We start from the raw sequence: 19,160 nt of genomic DNA, 5'->3' as shown, positions 1-19,160 counted from the left end.
TTGCATGATTGACAGGATGATGTGAGACACATAAGGGCCCAAAAACAAAGCTAGGCATGTTTTGGGTAGCTGGTGATCTGTAAATAGCTATAGAACTGTCATCTGCTGATAGCTTTTTGATGTCCCAGAGGAGGACATTGTTTAGGCTATCACAGGTTCCTTTGTATAAGCTGTTTACCCAACCATGCTACACAAGCATTCCCATTGACCCAAGCCATACCTGTGGTCAGGATAATCTTGCCATAGTTGTTAGCATAACACAGTTCATGTGTCTTATGTGGCTGACATGGCTCATGAGAGTGCCCATGGTGACCTCTTTTTTGGCTGATTGTTTCTCTAGTATCAAGAGACATAGAAGATCAAGAACATCAAGAGCCAAAACCAGAGGTAGGTGATTTAAACAGTATTTAGGTAGCACTTAAGTACCTATGTCCAACGAACAGATCTTAGAGTGGGCTGCAAAATGCTCAGCCTCACTCATATCCAGTTCATCATTGCAGAAGGGCCAGGGTAAACCTGTACAAAGGCACTGCAGTAGGGTTTATGTCTTTCAATCAGTGACATTCTGCAGCTAATTTCCACCCCATGTCACAGGAGCTGGCTATGAATGTGAGACTCGAGTCTGGAGCTGGATGCAGACGGACATCTACACCTGACTGTCACTGTAGACACAATCCCTGATGTAGATGACACATGCTGCCACTCCAGACAGAGGAAAGGGTTATTCTCTAGTAAGAAAGGCTCCATGCTGGGAACAGAGCACCCCTGGGGTGTGATTCTCTTAAGCAGCCCAAACTAGAAGAAAATATTTGAATTAAACTCTTGGTTAATAAAGATTATTATTTTTTTTGAATTACAAATATTTTTAATGCTAAATGACACCAAACTTGATGACATCTGTTTAAGCACACCACATCCTAGCAGTCCCAAAGTAACTTTCCCAATCAGCATTATGCTTCTTTTTTATCTCTTTCCTACCAGTAAATAAGCCACCAGTCATTTGATCCCCACAGAGTAAAATTAAGTTGGAATTTCCCATTAGATGAAGTTCTAGATATTTTCAGTATGCTGTGGGTGTTTTGTTCTGCTTTCCTATCCTCCTTGGGATATTTATTAAAAAAAAAAAAAAGCAACCCCCCCCCCAAACATGTAAGCCGTGTAATTGCTAAGTGTCTGTTAAGCTGTGACCACTGCTCATCATGCTGTGGTTTCCTGCCAGACCTAGACTGTGAGCTGGACACTTTCTGTGTTGTGTATTTGTACAGTGGTAATCCCTATTCATGATGAGGCCTCAAAGGTCTTCCATGATAAAGATAATAACTATTAATAACAAGATGTTTCCTAAAGCATGCAAAAAGTGCCTGCTGGACTAGGCGTCACAAGAATTAATGAATACCTGTAGATGATTTTGAAAATGCATGTACCATGTCAATATCTGCTGCTATTCTGTCCCTCACCGGAAAACACAGAAATACAATTCTAAAACCATGTACAAAAGTGATATTTTAAATTTAGAGCTCCCCCCTGTCTTACAGCCTACATATTTTGAGCATCTTTGTTGGATTTTTAAGGCAGGTACCGGTACAAAGGCCAGATTCTGACAGACTGACTACAGAAATATTTACACAGATATCAGTATGAACATTTGTAGGGATAAAATGATTAGAACTTTGAAGTTCTTTGGGCACTGAATTGCTACTAGTTTCAATGGGAAGCACCAAAATAGCTTCGATGTTCCAGACCTAGGGCGTTATTCAACATAAATTTAAGTCATTGAAATCTGGGGCCAGAACTCATTTGCTGATATCTATTACTCTGCCAGGAAAAAAAAGGTAGAAACTGGCAGTTGCAAATTATATACTAATTTTGGTCTTGTGCATAAGTTACTTCCTCATGAATCCTTGTCAAAACCACAATTATTTCAAAATTGTGACATGCCTGACTCATTGAGGGAGGGTATGGAAAACAAATTACTCATGTGAAATTTTCTATTAGTGCCCATCTTGGTTTCTCACCAAAATCGCGAGAAACAGCACTGTGAAGATTCTTCATGCGCTTTACAGGAAGGCCCGTAAGTAACACTTTATAGAATCATAGAATCATTAAGGTTGTAAAAGATCTCTAAGATCACCTGGTCCAAACATCCACCTACCACCACTATTGCCCACTTTAGGGTTCATATGAAGTTACGGTGGATGCTAAACGTGGACTGAGTTAGCTCTTCTGAAGTAGAGGAACTTACCCTAAGTTAGTTGTTATCACCTTACTGATTGGACTTTTCCTAAGGCTCATGAAACAATTTAGTTTCATGAACTTATGAATCTTATGAACTTATGAACCCCAAAATTATGTATAGAGCTATTATATGTAGGAGAAGGGACAATGTAATGTTCTGTAACAGTGGCATTTTCTATGTTTTGCAGAGTAGTTTTTGTCAATATGCAAACTACTATTTGAGTTTCTGAAACTGTGCCCTCATTCCTGCTGGTGATTTAAGTGAAAGACATCTGTGGGTCTGCTCTATCAGAGCAGATATAAAAATATAACACTGTCCACAGCAGTATTAGAAAAGTGTCTTCTTGCTCTGTGTTTTTTCCATGGCTGCCCAGTTTCTACATCTGCCCATGGCATGTTCATTGTGTCCTGTTCTGAGTACCTGTGCCTACAATGGAGACACTTAGAGGGAAGTTCATCTCACCCAACTTTGAATAGGTGTCTCTGAGCAATCCGGAGTCTTTTCATAGTAAATATGAAGTAAAAGCTCTCATAGGATGCAATTAATCTCATGCAATGATAAACTTCTAAAACAGATCTGAAGTATGCCCCTGGGAAGCTGCACTTTCCTCCTCATTGACGTAAAGACAGGTAGTTGAGATGTTGACATTACAATATAGATATCTGATATTAGGTGAGATCTAACTGACTTGTAGAATCCTAAAGACTTGGTAATATCTTGCGATGTTCAAAATTTTCCTGAGACAATATTTAAAAGAATTAAAAAATGAGATCTTGATCAGTTATTATTTTTACTTGGGTTGTTATATTTTGTTGTTGTTAATGGTGGTGGTAGTTTGGCCATATATTTTGGCCATATATTTTAGTCCTTGTATGCATTTATTTTGCTTTATAGCATTTACTCTCCTTCCCTCTGCAGTCAAAAACAAAGAATGTGAACACAAGAAATGACAGGGGTCTAACAAAGCCCTGGGATAGTTGCCCTAATGATGATGGATTTTTGATTGGGCTTTTATTTCTTAGCTGAATGCCTTCCATTGACTAAAAGAAATAATGTGGGTCTCCCTCCGGTATTTTTGTTTCTTACTAAACTGTAGCTCACCATTGTATTTTTCCAATGTATCCAAAAAAGGGAAGTAATTCTCTTACACTTCAATGTAGCTGATCCAGGCTGGGAAAGAAGGCTGATGAAACAGCCAAAAAAGGAAATATTTGTTTTTATATTCTTATTGTGTGCTTTCTCTTCTTTAATTTTTGTATAAAATCCAAATCAGATTTATGAGGCAAAGATCACCGTGTAGCTGAATCTTTACCATCAGCAGGATATGTTTCCCATTTCACCTAGTGGCTCTCTGGGTCTAATTTTTGTGAAGGTTAGTGCACAGTGCGGGGCACAGGGCCTTCCACGTGGCCATGCTCCTCCTGAGCTCTGCTGAAGTAACGGGCTGCCTGGTGAAAAGTCCATCAGACTCCATGCAAGGGTGAAAAAATGGGGTGGTACTCATCAGTCCTAACTCAATGTGACCTGTGGTCCCAAGGGCTTGTCTGGGTTAGGCCTGTGGCAAAATAGAAAGAAGGCTTAAATATGTGACTCTGTTTGTCATGCTTTGCCAAATCAGCTGTGTCCCTACTGTCTTCCTTGACTTATAATTTGCATCAACCATCCAAGATACTTCATGAAAGCTAATAAATTCATAAATCTCATTTATTTATTTTTAATTAGTAAATCCAATCTTAGTAGATCCCATCTTAAAATAGTAAATCCCATTTTATTTTCTTTAAATTACTAAATCCCATCTATACATTTTTTAGGAAGAAGACATTGTATTCCATTATATTAAAACTTGGATAAGGGGTTGCATTGGTGGATAATCCATATAATGGAAATTTACATCAAGTAATAACCTCTAATCAAGCAGAAGATAGAGTTTCAGACATACTCCCTGAAAATACGAGGATTGCCTATGTAACTGTAGCAAGTACTAGGCTGAGCAAGGAGCTAGGGCAGGACCAAACTGACAGGGAAGATGGCCATGCTGCTAGGACAATGACTATGAAAAAGTACCCATAGCAGGCAAGGAAAAAAATACATGACATGAACAAGTGCTGTATGAAAATGACACAGCTCTAACAGAAAGCTTGTGGGTGAGCTGGAAAGATAGGGACTCTCAATGCTATGTGCTTATCTTCTACTTAAAAACTGTAGCCAGTATCTGAAATATAATAAGTATGATCTTTTTATCTCAGATCACTATTTTATCAAATCTCTTTTACCTCTATATATTTATTTATCTGAAATATAGTAAGTATGATCCTCTTTAAAATTCTCTTCTTTAATTTTAAAATGAAACTAGAAAAGACATCTCTTAATTATATTGCATTAATCTCAGTACGTTACAAGCCTTAAGAAGTATGGACCAAACTCCTTGTTGAAAATAATTTGTTCTGATAATTACTCCTGCCAACATGCCATATGGTAGATGAACATCATTCTTCCAGATCTGAGTAAGCATTTCCTAGAAAGGGAAACTAAGGCTCAGAGATGGCTTCCCACGGGCCCTATAGAAAAATCAGATTCAAAGGCAGAGCTGGGGCTCAAGAGTTTCCAGCTCCCAACTGTGGTGTACATCACAAGAAACTGTGGTGGAAAGACACTGACACTTAAGAACAAGAAACTGCTTTCCAAGACTCATTCTTTCTTTATGCTACATTAATAGTGGTAGCAGCTGCCACATTAGTACATGTTATGGGACAGAAGAAAAAATGCGTTGCTTCAGACTGCAATTGAAATTAAATTATTTTTTTTCTTGTCACCTTCCTGATGGAATTTGTATCTACAACTAGCAGCTTCTGGAGAGCTTTTGTGAGTTATGTTTTCAAAAGGAATCATTCCAGAAGGCTCTCAAGGTTTATTCTTTCTTGAAGAATTAGCCTCTTTAGCTGAGCAAAAGATTTTATTTCTAACTCTGAGCCAGAATGTTATTTCCCCTTCCAAAGTACTCACAGCTGCTTAAGTGCATGCTGATACAAGAATTTTTGGTCTCCACATTTTTTAGGCCTCCTGTTTTCATCCTCTGTGTTCTTCTGTGCTTAATATCTACTTCTGTTGCTGATGTCTTAGGAGGGAAAGAGGTAACAGAAAAGCCAGGAGATGTGTGCTGTGAGTCAGGACTCTGAACCTGTAGTTACTGAGCTCAGGAATGGGCTCTGCAGGGGTCAGGAAAATTTCCAGCCTTCAGTTATCATGCAAAAGCACCTGAGCATCTAGCTCCAGGAATCAGTGGCTCCTTATGATGCTTTTTCTGCAAAAATTTGGGTTCAGGAAGGTTAGGGACAAACCTACCACATTTTTGCTGAATAGTGCAGTCATCCCTTATGCAAGTGTGTAACAGGACTAAATCTGTCTACTAAAGGAGGCTTTTTGAATCCTTTCAAATTCTATCCATCTTTTGCCAGTCTCCAGCTTCCTGGTCCAGCAGTAGTATGGCTTTCGTTAATTCTGCAGCTTTGTTCTCAACTCTTTTTTGTCAGTTCTTAGAAGCAGTCATGTCAAACTCTGTCACAATTTGCAGCCTATTTACCATATGCTTATAAACATTGACAGGAATAAACAATAACCATACATACAAACACACAAGACCATGCAGAAACTATACTTGAGAACAGCTGTGAAATCAATGCTGCAAAACAAAACTAGAAATGTGTGATTTTTTCACACAGAAGTCTTTGCATAACGTTACATAAACGCTAGGGTTTTTGCAGTTGATTTTTTAAGACCTGTTAAATCAAGAACAGAACTCCAGGTCTATTCACTGTCTAGGGTTACTTTCCTTTGACCTACAAGAAGACACAGCAGCAGGCAGCGTTTAAGGATCCTGCAAAGTCATAGTCCAGTGTCTTTTGTGCTACCTCCCCTCCCCACATTACCTTCCCAAAGAGGTGGTGACTTCTACCTACAGCTGCCTGAATACTTTGTGGACTTTAACTAATTTGTCTCCTGAGAAGGAGCTGCTAATTGCTGTTATTTACAGCCAAGGCCCTGGAGGGAAGCAATTTCCTTAGTCTTCCCAAGCAGTGGCAGTGCCAGGGACTGAGACCACTCTACTGCTGCCCACCTTCAATCCCTGCAGAAACTATTAAGCACCAAAACCACCACAGAGCATCTTCCAGTACAGCCCTCAGCACTAGGGAGGATCTGCCTGGTCCAGTCACCCTTCCCTCCTGTCACATGCAGATCTGACAATAACAACAAAACAAAACAAATAAATAACAATAAAGAGAGGAAGGGGGAAATGGTACACTGAATGCTAGCAGAATTCATGAAGTCAAATGCCAGGAAAACACAGTATGTGTATTAAATAATAGTTTAGTTCCTGGCTACTTGCTGTGTTCAAGCTAAACAAAAGACAAAGTAATATCTTCAGGATGTATTTGCGAAGACAACTGTTCCTTATTACAGGGCAAAATTGCAACAGTTTATTTTATTTAATTAGTATCTTATTTGTTCTAGTATGTTAAAAGGCTAATATGCATACAAATTAGTCTAGCATATTTGGAAAGAAAAATTGCCTTATAAGTATGTTGTAGAAGAAGAAGGAAAGATGTGAGCATGGGGCAAATACTGTCTTCAATCAAACTGAATAAATTTCCAGTATGGGCATGCTGGTAGGCAGGAAAAAAGGTGATAAGAATGAGCAATTAGAGTTAACCATGTATATGGGTCAATTTGTAGCTGTGCTATCCCAGGAGAGACCCAGTGAAGGAATGATGCCTCTGAGACACTACTTTCCCTCTGTACTGACCTACCTCCAGACGAAGGAGACCTTCATTCCCTGTCCCTGGGCAGCGTTCATATGCTGCTCTCCCCATTTCGCTGCTCCCCAAAGTTTCAAGCCACATTGCCCTGCATGGGGTTTTATAGGGAGACTCTCCTATGGGGAGTTTCCATGCTCCCCTTTCTGTCTTTCTGGTGCTGCTGTAAAGCAAATCAAGCATCTGAGGGCTGAGGTAGGCTAGGTAACCTAAAATGACAAAAACACTTTGAAAAGATAGAATAACTTTTATAATCATCTCTTGATGTATTTATATATGTGATACCAAGGACTAAGATTTGGGACTCATGCGGGGCAGTTCAGCACTCACATGAGTCAGAACTACATTTTTTGTAATGTGAAGCAGTCAGTCAGTTAAATGCACGTTATCAATAGTGTCACCCTGTAACTAACAGCATTTTTGTCTTCCTTTCTTTCCAGGTTCAGCCACTACAGTGTCAGCCACTACCAGAAGGAGATGCAAGCACTTGTCTCAACAGCCCAGAATGCCTGGAGAATTTTTGTATCAGAAAGGAAGCCAGGCTGGAAGTATCTGACACAGCTCTTTGCTGTTTGCTCTGCAGTTGGCTTCCTTTCAAGCCTTCTCTTCTTCCTTGGCATCCGCTTCTCCCTGGCTCACCAGCCTCTGGGTCCCTTACTGGTTTCTGGCCTCATCTGGATCTCGCTTTCTGTCGTGCTCTGCTGTTTCAAGCACCTGCGCTGCTTCAGTGCCCTGTTCCTTCTCTCCTGTGGGCTGCGAGAAGGAAGAAACGCCCTTATTACTGCTGGTACAGGTGTCGTGGTGGCTGGCAATATCCAAAATATTTTTCACAACCTGAAGGTTCTGGCAGACAGTATAACCTGCCATTTAGAGTTTGAGCAATTTGAGTTGATAAAATATTATGTTGAGGCAATAAAATGGATTTATGAGGAGGCCAAGCGTTCCACTAAACTGCCTAAAGATATACTGTCGCTAAATCATGAGTTTACACCATCTTATTCAATTTCAGATGATGCATTGAAACAAGAGCTAAATGACACAAAACAAGAAATCCAAAGAGTTGCTAATGAGATATCTTTTATGCTGACTATATTGCCCTATATAGGCCAGAAAGTACTGCCTATAGTAGGGCTTTTTCTAGTTTCTTTTGGAACTGCTCTTTTTATCAAAAAATTTGTGGGCCCTCATGGTGTCAAGTTTAAGAATACTTATATCACAAAAGAGTTCATTGCATTTGATGAGCTTCAAAAGCAACAGCAAAGACCAGGCCTTCTGCCACTTAACAAAAAAGAAAGAAAAGATTATGTGACAATCCCATCTTTCTGCCTCACAAGGAAGGAGAGAAAACACATACAGTATTTTTTTCTCCCTGTAATTGTTCATCTATGCATCTGGCTTCTGTTTGCTGCAGTAGATTATTTGTTTTATTGGCTAATTATTTCTGTGAATAAACATCTCCAAGAACTACCACAACTGGAGATTCAGATCAAACTCTTCCAGCAAGTAAGTACTTATCAGTACTTTGTACTTCTCAGTTTAACTTAGTGCTAAACATTTCTCCTTCATTTTCAGCAGCTGCAGGAGCAAAAGCACAGCCAACAAACTGTCATTTCTTCCACAGCACTGTAACTCATACATTTGTTTCAAAAAGGGCCGTTGCCTTTATAGATATGTATATTGGATACAACCAGGCCAGTCTCTGCACTCTTGAAAGTGTCATCATATTTCTCGAGAATGGTTAATATGGGAAGAATGGATTTAATATTTATATATGTGCAGAGAAAACAAGAAACATAAAATTGGAAGCTCACAATGATGATATTTGTGAAGTACCACTTTTAAAGTCAAAATACCACTCTAGCATGATGTAAGAGATGCCTGCCTTTCCTTAGCTGAGCAATGTGAGGAGATCAGCATTTCAGAAGGCATGGCTGCATACACACAAAATAATAACGGATTGCCGAATCTGAAGATTTTTTTTAGGAGGAACAGCAGTGGCATGGAGAACCATAATTAGGTTAGAAGGGATGTCTGGAGGCCATGTAGACCAACCTCCTGCTCAAAACAGGGCCAATCTCAGAGTAAGATCAGATTGCTCAGGATCCTGTCTGGTCCAGTTCTGAATACCTCCAAGGCAGGAAATTCCAGCACTGGAGTGGGTGATGTGTGTGATGCTGCATGGGCCCAGAAAAGCTGCCCCCTTTGAGAGCTTGCAAGTTCAGGTTTAAAGTATTTCCCAAAGGCATATGCATAATGCATTCTGATATATGTTTTTTATTCTATCAATCTTTTCTTACGTAGCATATTCTACTACCTCCTCTTAGACCTCATAATAACAAGAATTCATTCTCATTTCTCCCCATCCCCCAAAAATTCATCTGCCAAAAGCAGATCCAGAAAATAAGATTCCTAAGGTGCTCAATGAAATAAGGGCATATCTCAAAATTACAAGTTAGCAGAACAGTCCATTGGCAGAGAGATTCCCCTCCTCATTTTTGCATATGTGATTTTTTGTGTCTCTGAGCTGGCTTCCTCACACAGACCACTTTTTCTGTGACACACAGCTAAACCATTCCAGGCTTTGCTTTCTGTGTTGTGGCAGTCTGTTGGTCCTGTTGTGTTCATCTGGTTGGGACTGAACCATGAAGCAGAAGGAAGCCTGAGGCATGGGAGCACTTCAGGCAAACATGACTTGCTGAAATGAGTTGAAATGAAGTCAGATCTTTGGCCAGATTCTGTCGTAATTCAGACATTGACATTTTTTATGACATATCAAAATATCAAACATTCCCATGGGATAGAAGTTAAATTATTGAACAGTTCTACATTAACAAATAGTGGAGAAATTCAGAATTTGTGTGGCAGACATAAGCCAAATGTTCCCAAGTTGTGACAGTGGAAAACCACTTGCTTCCCAAAGGAGAGAGATTGCCAACTTCTAATTGATACCCAGACTTCCTTTAAAGAAAGTAGGTGCAAAACTATTGGATTGACTGTACCTGTTTGATCAGCATGTGTAGGTCAGACCCAACCTGAAGAGGTCAGATGACCATGCAAAGCAGAGAAGCTTTCATCACTTCCTCAGTCTAATGTGAGATGTATTGTACAGACAGACTGCTATGCATGCCAAGGGGGATGTACCCTTCATACAAACCCTGCTGCTACACAGCAGCTGTGCTCTCACATCACCAAACCAGATGTAGGAAATGGTCCTGGTCTCCTGGGATATGTTCCTTAAGAGAAGAAGGGTCCAGGAGAGCTCACTGATATTCAAAATCCACCTCCTCCAAACTCAAGAATGGTCCATCCTGACAAACAGGTAATGAAGCTCCTGACAAAACTCTAATGCATAAAAGAAATATAGAAGATTTGGAAGCAGGAGCAGGAAACCCAAGAGGAATACAGAAACATGGTCTGATTGTGAAGGAATGGGGTCAGGAAAGCCAAAGCCCACCTGGAGCTGAAAGAGGTAAGGCAGGTAAAGGGCAGCATGAAGGATTTGTAGGTCTATCAGCAGCAGAAGAAAGAGTAGGGGAAATGTAGGCCAACTCATAACTGCAGTAGGGATCCCAGTAACAAAGGACATGGAAAAGGCCAAGGTACTTGATGCCTTCTTCAGCTCTGTCTTTAGTGGGAGGATCCTAGGCCTCCGAGACCAGAGAAGGGAAGTTTGGAGCAGCAAAGAACAGCGCATTATGCATTTAGTAAGGCTTTCAACACTGTCTTTCACAATACCCTCACTGACAAACTGATGAAGCATGCTGTAGATAAGTGGATAGTGAGTCAGGTGGACTGAAAACTGGCTGAACTTCTGGGCTCAAGTTTCCAGTTACTGGTACAAAGTCACTAGTGGTGCTCCCCAGAGCATGATACTGGGACCTGTACTGTTAAACCTCTTCACTAATGACCTAAATGGAGGGACAAAGCATAGTCACAGATATCTGCAGATAAAATTAAACTTGGAGGAAGTACTAAAACACCAGAAGGTTCTGCTGCCACTTCTGGAAAGACTAGAAAAATGGGCCAACAGGGACAGCACAAAATTCCTTGGGGAGGAACAACCCAATGCACTAGTACATACTGCAGGCCAACTGGTTGGGAAGTAGCTTTGCAGAAAACCTTCCTGGTGGTCCTAGTAGGCACCAGGTTGACGACAAGCTCATAAAGTGCCCCTGTAGCAGAGAAAGGGCTATCCTGTGCTGCACTGCAAAGTGCTTCCAGCAGGTTGAGGGAGGTGGTCCTTTACCTCAGCTCAGCCCTGGTAAGACCTTTCTGGAGTGCTGTGAACAGTGCTGGGCTCCCCAGTACAAGAGAAATGTGCATATACAGGGGTGATTTAAGAGTCATGAAGATGATTAAAGGACTGGAGTATCTGTGGTACAAGGACAGGCTGAAAGACCTGGGGCTGCTCAGCCTGCAGAAGAGGAGGCTCAGGGGAAACTTATCCATGTGTATAAATACTTAATGGAGTTTGTGTGTAGAGAAGAGGGAACTAGGCTTTTCTCAGTGGTGTCCAGTGAAAGAACAAGAAACAATGTGCACAAATTAAAGGAAATTTCATTTCAAAGTAAGAATAAACCTTTTTATTGTACAGGTGATCAGACACTTGACCAGATTGATGAGAGATGTTGTAGAGTCTCCATCCCTGGATATGTTCAAACCAACTGAATAGAGCCTTAAGCAGCTTACTGTAGCCTCAGCTATCTTCCATGTATTTCTGTATGTGTTTTTGCTTGTGTTTCTGTCCTTACCTGGAGGACAGTCCGTTATCATGAGCTGCCTTGAGGGTAATCCAAGTCAGGGCTAAGAAGGAACTGATTCCCACAACTCATTGATTTAGGGCTCAATCCTGACCCTGCCGGGCTGATTCATGAGTTCTGTACCATGAATTTGCTCCATGTGCAGTGCTCACTCATGTGGAGAACTGCTTGACTGTCTCTAAATCCAGAAAATTATGCCATCATCAGATAGTTTCTAGTTCCCCATTGAAAGCTAGTCACACTGAAAAATAAAATTTAATCTTCACAGATTTGTTATAGCAAGCCTCAGGGTTACTGATCTCAGAGGAAGAGCCTAAAAAGCTGCCTGGATGAGCAGGACAGACTCAGCAATGTCCTGAGATATTTATAATAGGTACAAAGAGTTACGATCTGCACGTATTTGTACTCTGCTTCATATTGAGTTCCTAATGCAGTTTTTCTTTGCTTATACACTGATTTAGTTAAGGAATGCAAGGGAATGAGATAGATTGGAACAAGACATGGCCTATTTCCCCTTAATTTTCCACCAGAAAGACATGGGTGGCATACTTTTGGGTACTGGTTTATCTAACAATTTTCTATCAAAAGTATGTGGCCTCTTTGAGATGGTTAGAGAAGCCACAGGGAAGAGCTATGTATCCCCTCGATATAGTCAGAGGAGAGGTCTGGATGACTCAGGGTTCCTACTCACTGAGCAGAAAGCCACCTGCCAGTATGAAATCCTGGTCCCAGCAGCAATCTTTAGTCCCTCTCATTCAGCATTTCAGTCTATAAGCAGTGCAAGTCATCAGCTCTTCTGAGCAAAGGCACCTAATAGCAGATGAGAAGTGACTTTGTGTGGTTACCCTGTAGTCAGAGCATATATATAGGTATACCTATATATACCTTTATAGGTAGATGTGGAAGGACTGCTGATCAAACACTGAGCCACAACCAAAGGAAAGAACATGCTCTATGCTGCTGTTTTACTTAGAAGGAGCAAAGGAAGAAGGAATGACCCTCTAACAGAGGATCTGAGCAGACTCATGAGTGGGAACGTATTCGTAAACCCGTAGAATCACAGAATGGTCTGAGTTGGAAGGGACCTTAAAGATCTAGTTCCAATCCCCCAGTCATGGGCAGGGACACTTTCCACCAGACCAGGTTGCTCAAATATTAATATAAAATATAAAAATACAAAAAAAAAAAAAAAAAAAAAAAGCCACTACAACCAGATAAAGTTCTTTTTTTCTGCTGGATCCACTGAGAAGGTAAGTTCTTAACAGTCCAAACAATGTGCCAAGAAAAATGGTGAAAAAGCAGTCTGAAACATTTTAAAAATAGCTAATATATTATTATGAGCAGTCCTTCATAGACAATGGATGTACTAAGCAATTAATGGTCCTTTGGAAATCTGAATATCCAATAGGAGAAATATGAAAAAAGGAGGGAACCTGTACTATAATCAACTCTCTTTTTTACCTTTCTTGTACAGAGGAATGAGAACAACTTCATCATTGGGGTGAGAGAGTTTATTGTAAAGAACGATCCTTTCAAGATCTCCCTGTTTAAGCATGACTGCATCCCTCAGCCAGAGCTCTATCTTTCCACGACATGGATCCAGCTTGGAATCATCATCTTTTTCTTAATAATTTCTGGGTTATTCTCTGGCCTCCTGACCCAATTTAAAATACTTGTGTCAACCTCGTTCTATCCTGATGCTGAGATAAAACGGATACATTATTTGCATGCAAAATTACTCAAGAAAAGAGCAAAGCTACAACAGAAAACCGCAAAGAATGTGTTTGCTAGAACGGTAAGCCATCAGCATGAGGGAAAAAAGTCTCCCTTGCTCAGTATTATAGCCAGATTCATACCCAGGAAGTACTTAAACACTTCTTAAGTTCAGTTGTGTTCTAATAGACTTTTTCCAGTGCTTGCCTGCAGAGGCCAGAGGCCAGAGATGGCTTGCCTATCCATAAGCTTATATCCCATGGTTGTTTGGTTCTGCCCTTCAATACACATGTAACAGACCCAAAATGGATGCACCCAAATGGCCATGAGCTGGCAAGAAAATACTCCTCAGACTTAGAGCTCTCCAGAGGATAAACTTGATTTTCATGAATGTTAAGCACCTCCAGCACAAAGCATGTTACTACAGTCTAGTTAGGAAATGTTAGACATTTGTGAGAAGCCTCTTAATGTTGAGAAAGTTGCAGTTATTTAGCAAAATGGAAGATAATATATAATATTTTGCCTGCAAAAACATTCACACCACACATATATGTACATATGCAGTAATGGAAATATAAATACGCATGCATATATTTACGGTAAATCCAGGCAAACACCTGCAGACACATACATATTTTTTCTTTTATTTGTTTTTAATAGATTTCAATACTGACTATACAGGATGCTAGTGTCTGGGTGATCTCTAACTCAGTAATACTATGTCTTAGCATTGTACTTCTGTCTTTCCAGGTCAACTTTTGGTTTCCAATACTCAAGGCAAGAGAGGCTGTGAGGAAGAAAGAAAGGACAATGGTAAATGACAATGTGGTGTGAAAGAGACAGACTGAATCTTTTGATAAAGCTGAGATGCTGGAGCTCCACAGGGCATTGCATCCATCATTCCTGAAAGTATTTTCCTGAAGTATTTCAATCTTAGAGCATAAAAATAGGATCACAGGCTAATGGTCAGCAGTGTTTTGGAAAACTTTGGAAAAGAAGCCACAGGAGATAGCATGCTCTCCACCACAGAGAGCTCTGGGTTGCATTAATAGTCATTTCTCAGCTTGGGATCTGCATTGTCTGGTTCTTTAGATAGCCATGGAGGGTTTGTGTTTTTGTGCAGAAGGAATTGGAAGCTTGGAAGGAACTGAGCTTGGAACTTTTAGGACTACAGAACAAACCTCTTTTGTTTGAGCTAACAGAGGACATGATGGAAGCAGCAGGTTTGTCTTCACACTTGCCAGACACTGAAAATGGAAGACAAAGCAGAGGCTGTCCACTTGCTTTTGGGCTGGCTGAGAACTTCATCTAGTGGATTTATATGTTTCTTTCCCATCCCTGGCTTTATACACTTGTTCCAGACACTGTGGCTGTTTCTTCCACAGGGCCAATGCTCTATGCCCTGTCAGTCTCCTACCTCAGCTGAACTCTCCCCCATACCTCAGCTCCCCCATTTAATTTTTCCTATTTTTCTCTCAGAAGATTCTAACCCTAGTTTCTAACCCCTCTGACTTCCTCACTTCGTCTTATCTCCAACTTTCACATGCTGGTAGACTGTAGCACTAGTGCAGCTTGTCCCATATCTTTGATCATTATGAGAGAGGCAATGTGGCATGGGCAGAAGCAAGAAAGCTCATAAGGGTGAGAATACAAAGGAATTAGGTGCAGTGGATGCAAACAAGCTTGTTTTGAGTTGTAAGGACATACAAGCAGAGTTGAGCAATCCTTTGAATCTTGCAGTCTGGAGGAATTTGCAGAAGTGACAAAAACTGGCTTAATAATGGTGCTAAAGACACCATTGATTTCAGAGAAACAAAACTGAGTCCTTTGCCTTTTAAACTAACATTGTTGATGTAACCTTCATATGGCATAAAAATAGAAAATCATAAAGGTGTAGGAATAGTTCACTGAAATGGTACCAGAGTTTTAATGTAAAACTAAAAATCCCCCCAAGATACAGTGTATTCTTGATTTTCAACCACTGCCAACTTCCTTCTTTAGGTTGCATAAGATTAGCAAACTCTGTTCCTCTGTAATAAGTACACGGTCCCAAGACAGCCATTGATAGACATTTCTATTGTCTGAATGAATAAAGACTTTAAAACTTTCTAGCAGCAAGTGTCAGAAGTTATTTTCCACATGAAAAACTGAAAAACACAAAGTCTGGAGCAAAGAAGACTTGCTGTCAGTGGAAGATGACCAGGTGAGAGAGCACTTACACAAACTGGACACGCTTAAGTCCATAGGACCCGCTAGGATGCACCCATGGGTGTTGAAGGAGCTGGCTGGTGTCATTGTGATGCCACTCTCAATTATCTTTGAAAAGTTGTGGTGATTTGCAAGAAGTACTGGACGAAAGAAAATGACACTCCAGTCTTCAAGAAGGGCAAGGAGGAGGATCTGTGAAAAAAATGGTTGTTCAGCCTCACCTCATCCCCTAGTAATGCGATGGAGCCACTTCCCCTGGAAGCTATTTCCAAATATAACAGTGAGGAAGATGACTGGTACATCACCTAAGCATAATAAAAACAATTTTACTTTCAGAGTGGTCAAACACTGGACAGGATGTCCAGCGAGGTTATGGAGTCTCCATCGTTGGAGATGGTCAGAACACAACTGGAATGGCCCTAAGCAACTCAGAGCAATGGGGCTGCAGCGTATGATCCCCAGAGGTGGCTGCCAACCTCAGCACTCTCTGACTCTGCAACTGTAACAGAAACCACTGCAGAAACATCTGTTAATTTGTGAATGTTCTGTGCTGGCACTAACACGCCGTCTCAGAAATACAACCATCACACTCATATTGGAGTTATGCACTCAAGTAGCCTAATGTACTGTTTGCCTCAGTGAGCATACATGTGAGTAGACACCTGTGTGCTGAAGGTGAGCTGAATGGCAGGCAAAGGAGGTAAGTTTGCTCTCCTCTGTCTCCCTAAACCTGGGGTACCAGGAAAAATGGTGTATTCCACATATTATTTTTGAATTCTAAATCAAATTTGCTTTCAGGGCCTTGAAGACATTCGGATTCATCTCAGTGGTAGAACAGTTCTTGCCCTGACCTACAACACTAAGTCTATTCCTTCAGCTGCTCTGTGGTGGAGAAGAGAGAAAGAAATACCCACTAAGCTGAGGTCCTCAAGTTGTGCAGATGAAAAGGCAGGCCTGTCTTTCCCCTGGCATTACACACAGATGTACTTCTCATCCTCTACGGACCTTAAAAAGTTTTTTCCTCCCATTTGTTTCTGTCCTCTGAGCTTGAGAAGTTCAGCGTCTTGTTTATTTTCAGTTGCCTCCTCTGCATGTTGCTCAGCTATTCCCTTCAGCCTCTTTGTTTACCATAATCCTAAACCACATGATTACATTGCTCATTTTTCTTCTTAAAAAAAAAAAAAAAAAAAAAAAAAAAAGGCTACAAGTTACAATAAAAAGACAGTATTCCATCCACAATTATTTCAGTTCCGCAATTATTTCTGTTCCTCTTCTTGCCTACCTTCTCCTCACATTTCCTGCATCTTATTTTGGCTCTGTTCCCCTGTCTTCATCATTCAGAGTCCTCTTTCCTCTTTTGCCATGATCTCTTCTGCTCCACTAGATCATTGTTTTCCACAGATAAAAAGCATATATATATTTTTTTCTTTCTGCTGAGAAAAAGTGAACTACAGGTACATTTGAAATTAAGGGCTTTATTTATTCATTTATAGGCTTAATGGAAAATTTTGACATCTTTCCTCTTACTGGGCAGTCTCTCTAACCACCTCTCTAGGGCTTGCCAGAAATGTATCACACACTACCAGCACTCAAAAGTCCGAGGAGAAGTCTGGAGCTGACTTTTGACTCATTTATCCCTCTCCTTCCCCCAGCTCACAGAACTCTACTTCCTTTTAAAACACCATTCACTAGTGTAGACCTTGTTTGATTTACTGTGAAAAATCTGCCAATTGGATCAAATCTGGTTTGCAAAATTAATGAAGGGCTGACCTGATTGTCTTGTGAAGATAATTCAGAGAGACATGCTAGCACTCCTGACCCTCCTGATGCACAACACAGACAAGGCCATTTCCTATCAACCTCTGTGCTTATGGAACTCTCCTCATTACCACCCCATACCCCGAATTTGGCTTCCTTCATAGCTAAGGTGAAAGTGTAAATTTTATTTTATTTTATTTTATTTTTTTTCCATGCTGGGATTTTGTTACAGCATTTGATGTGTGCAGCTGGCTGTGTGCTAAATCAGAGGATGCTGGATTTATGACTGCTTTCACCCTGGTCCCTGCCCTGTCAATATTGTGACATTGATTCACTTGGTTTTCATCATACAACAAATAAGAAAAGAACAGTCAAACCCTTTCTTCTAGTTCTGTTTTACCTCGCAAAAGGGGGAAAGTGAGGATCAAAGGATCACTCTTTGCTCCTGATGAAATAAAGCCTGATAATGAGGATGCTACTGCCTACTTAATGACCACAGACCTCAAAATATGCGAATAGGCTTCATGCATGCTGTACATAAGGGTAGCTTTCTCCTCGTGTCATTTCTGATACATAATACCAGCCCTGCCCTCCAGCGGCCCAGTAAAGCTACGCCTCAGTATTTTTGCTGCTGTCTGCAGCGATCTGCTTCAGGCAGGAGTGAGACATGCTGCAGGTGCTTGTGCTACAGCCATGAGCTCTTCCAGCCATGCAAGGACAGCCAGCAGAGAAGCAGGCAATAAACCCGTGCTGGCCATAGGAGGATTTCTGGAAAACTGTGGGGATGAAAACAATATCAGCTATGCCAGTATCAAATATCTTTAAGTGCTATTTCCACCCTGAGAATCATTACTAGAGAGAATGGACAAAGATCCTGGATTTCTGGCTGGCTGAGGAGAGTGACAAAAAAAAATATTAAAAATAGAATTATATATATATATATATATATATATATATATATATATATATACACAGACTTTTAAAGGGAAATATATATATATACATATAATATTTTTTTCCCTTTATAAAGTATTTGAACCTTAATCTTTCTGTACAAGGACAGAGGGAAACCACCAGAATCCCAATGAGAAGTGCCAAGCAGGGACAAGGTTGTTCTGTGTTTCAGCCTTAGCAAAACAGATCCCCAGCTCCTCTATCTTGAGATCTAATGTTTCAGAGAAAAGGGGTTTTAAGGCAGCAATGCCACCTCTCAAAGCAATCAGAGATAATCTATTTTAGCTGAGTGACCAAGGGACGGAAAGAAGGATAAAAAAAATCAAACATTTTTCTCAGTAATTGCTGAAGACGGCTAAGGAATGTGCCTAAATGTGGCAGGATTCAAACATCTGCAGGAAAGCAATTGTTTTACTTCTCTGTAAAAGGCCTGAGGAAAAACTGTGGGCTGCAGAAGTCATCTCTAAACCAGCTCTCCAAGCCACTGTGGTGCAGTCTTAGGAGAACAGTTACAGCACAGACCCAGCACAATTTTGTGCAAATGTAATTTGCAAGTGATAGCTGAGATGGGGTTGTAGGACAAATTCAGAAGTCTTGAGAGGATACAGAAACTGAGGCAGGACTGAGAAACTATTCAGTACTCCTTCTACTGCTTCAGTTAAGGAACTGTGCTGACATAAATGTGTTTAGTAATCATATTTCATCCCAAATTAACTTGAT

At 40.6% G+C, this 19,160-nt stretch overlaps 1 protein-coding gene across 2 annotated transcripts; it reads left to right on the top strand.

Moving 5' to 3' along the window:
* The first annotated feature begins 1,912 nt into the window (after positions 1-1,912).
* On the top strand, positions 1,913-18,392 carry LOC101796665 (dendritic cell-specific transmembrane protein). Of its 2 annotated transcripts, XR_011805571.1 has the most exons (5): positions 1,913-2,071; positions 7,488-8,550; positions 13,282-13,602; positions 14,271-16,428; positions 16,527-18,392. XR_011805571.1 is itself a non-coding variant. In XM_005010591.6 (4 exons), the coding sequence occupies exons 2-4, from the start codon at positions 7,525-7,527 to the stop codon at positions 14,352-14,354; spliced, it is 1,431 nt and encodes a 476-aa protein (XP_005010648.4). In that variant the 5' UTR covers positions 1,913-2,071; positions 7,488-7,524; the 3' UTR covers positions 14,355-18,392. The 2 variants fall into 2 exon arrangements, 1 of the variants encoding a protein (XP_005010648.4); XM_005010591.6 differs by having other exon boundaries at positions 14,271-18,392.
* The last annotated feature ends 768 nt before the right edge of the window (positions 18,393-19,160 follow it).

The sequence above is a fragment of the Anas platyrhynchos genome, chromosome W (assembly GCF_047663525.1).
Source record: "Anas platyrhynchos isolate ZD024472 breed Pekin duck chromosome W, IASCAAS_PekinDuck_T2T, whole genome shotgun sequence".
NCBI classification, from domain to species: Eukaryota; Metazoa; Chordata; class Aves; order Anseriformes; family Anatidae; genus Anas; species Anas platyrhynchos.
Note: the sequence above shows the minus strand (reverse complement) of the source record. Positions and strands in the feature narration are given on the sequence as shown.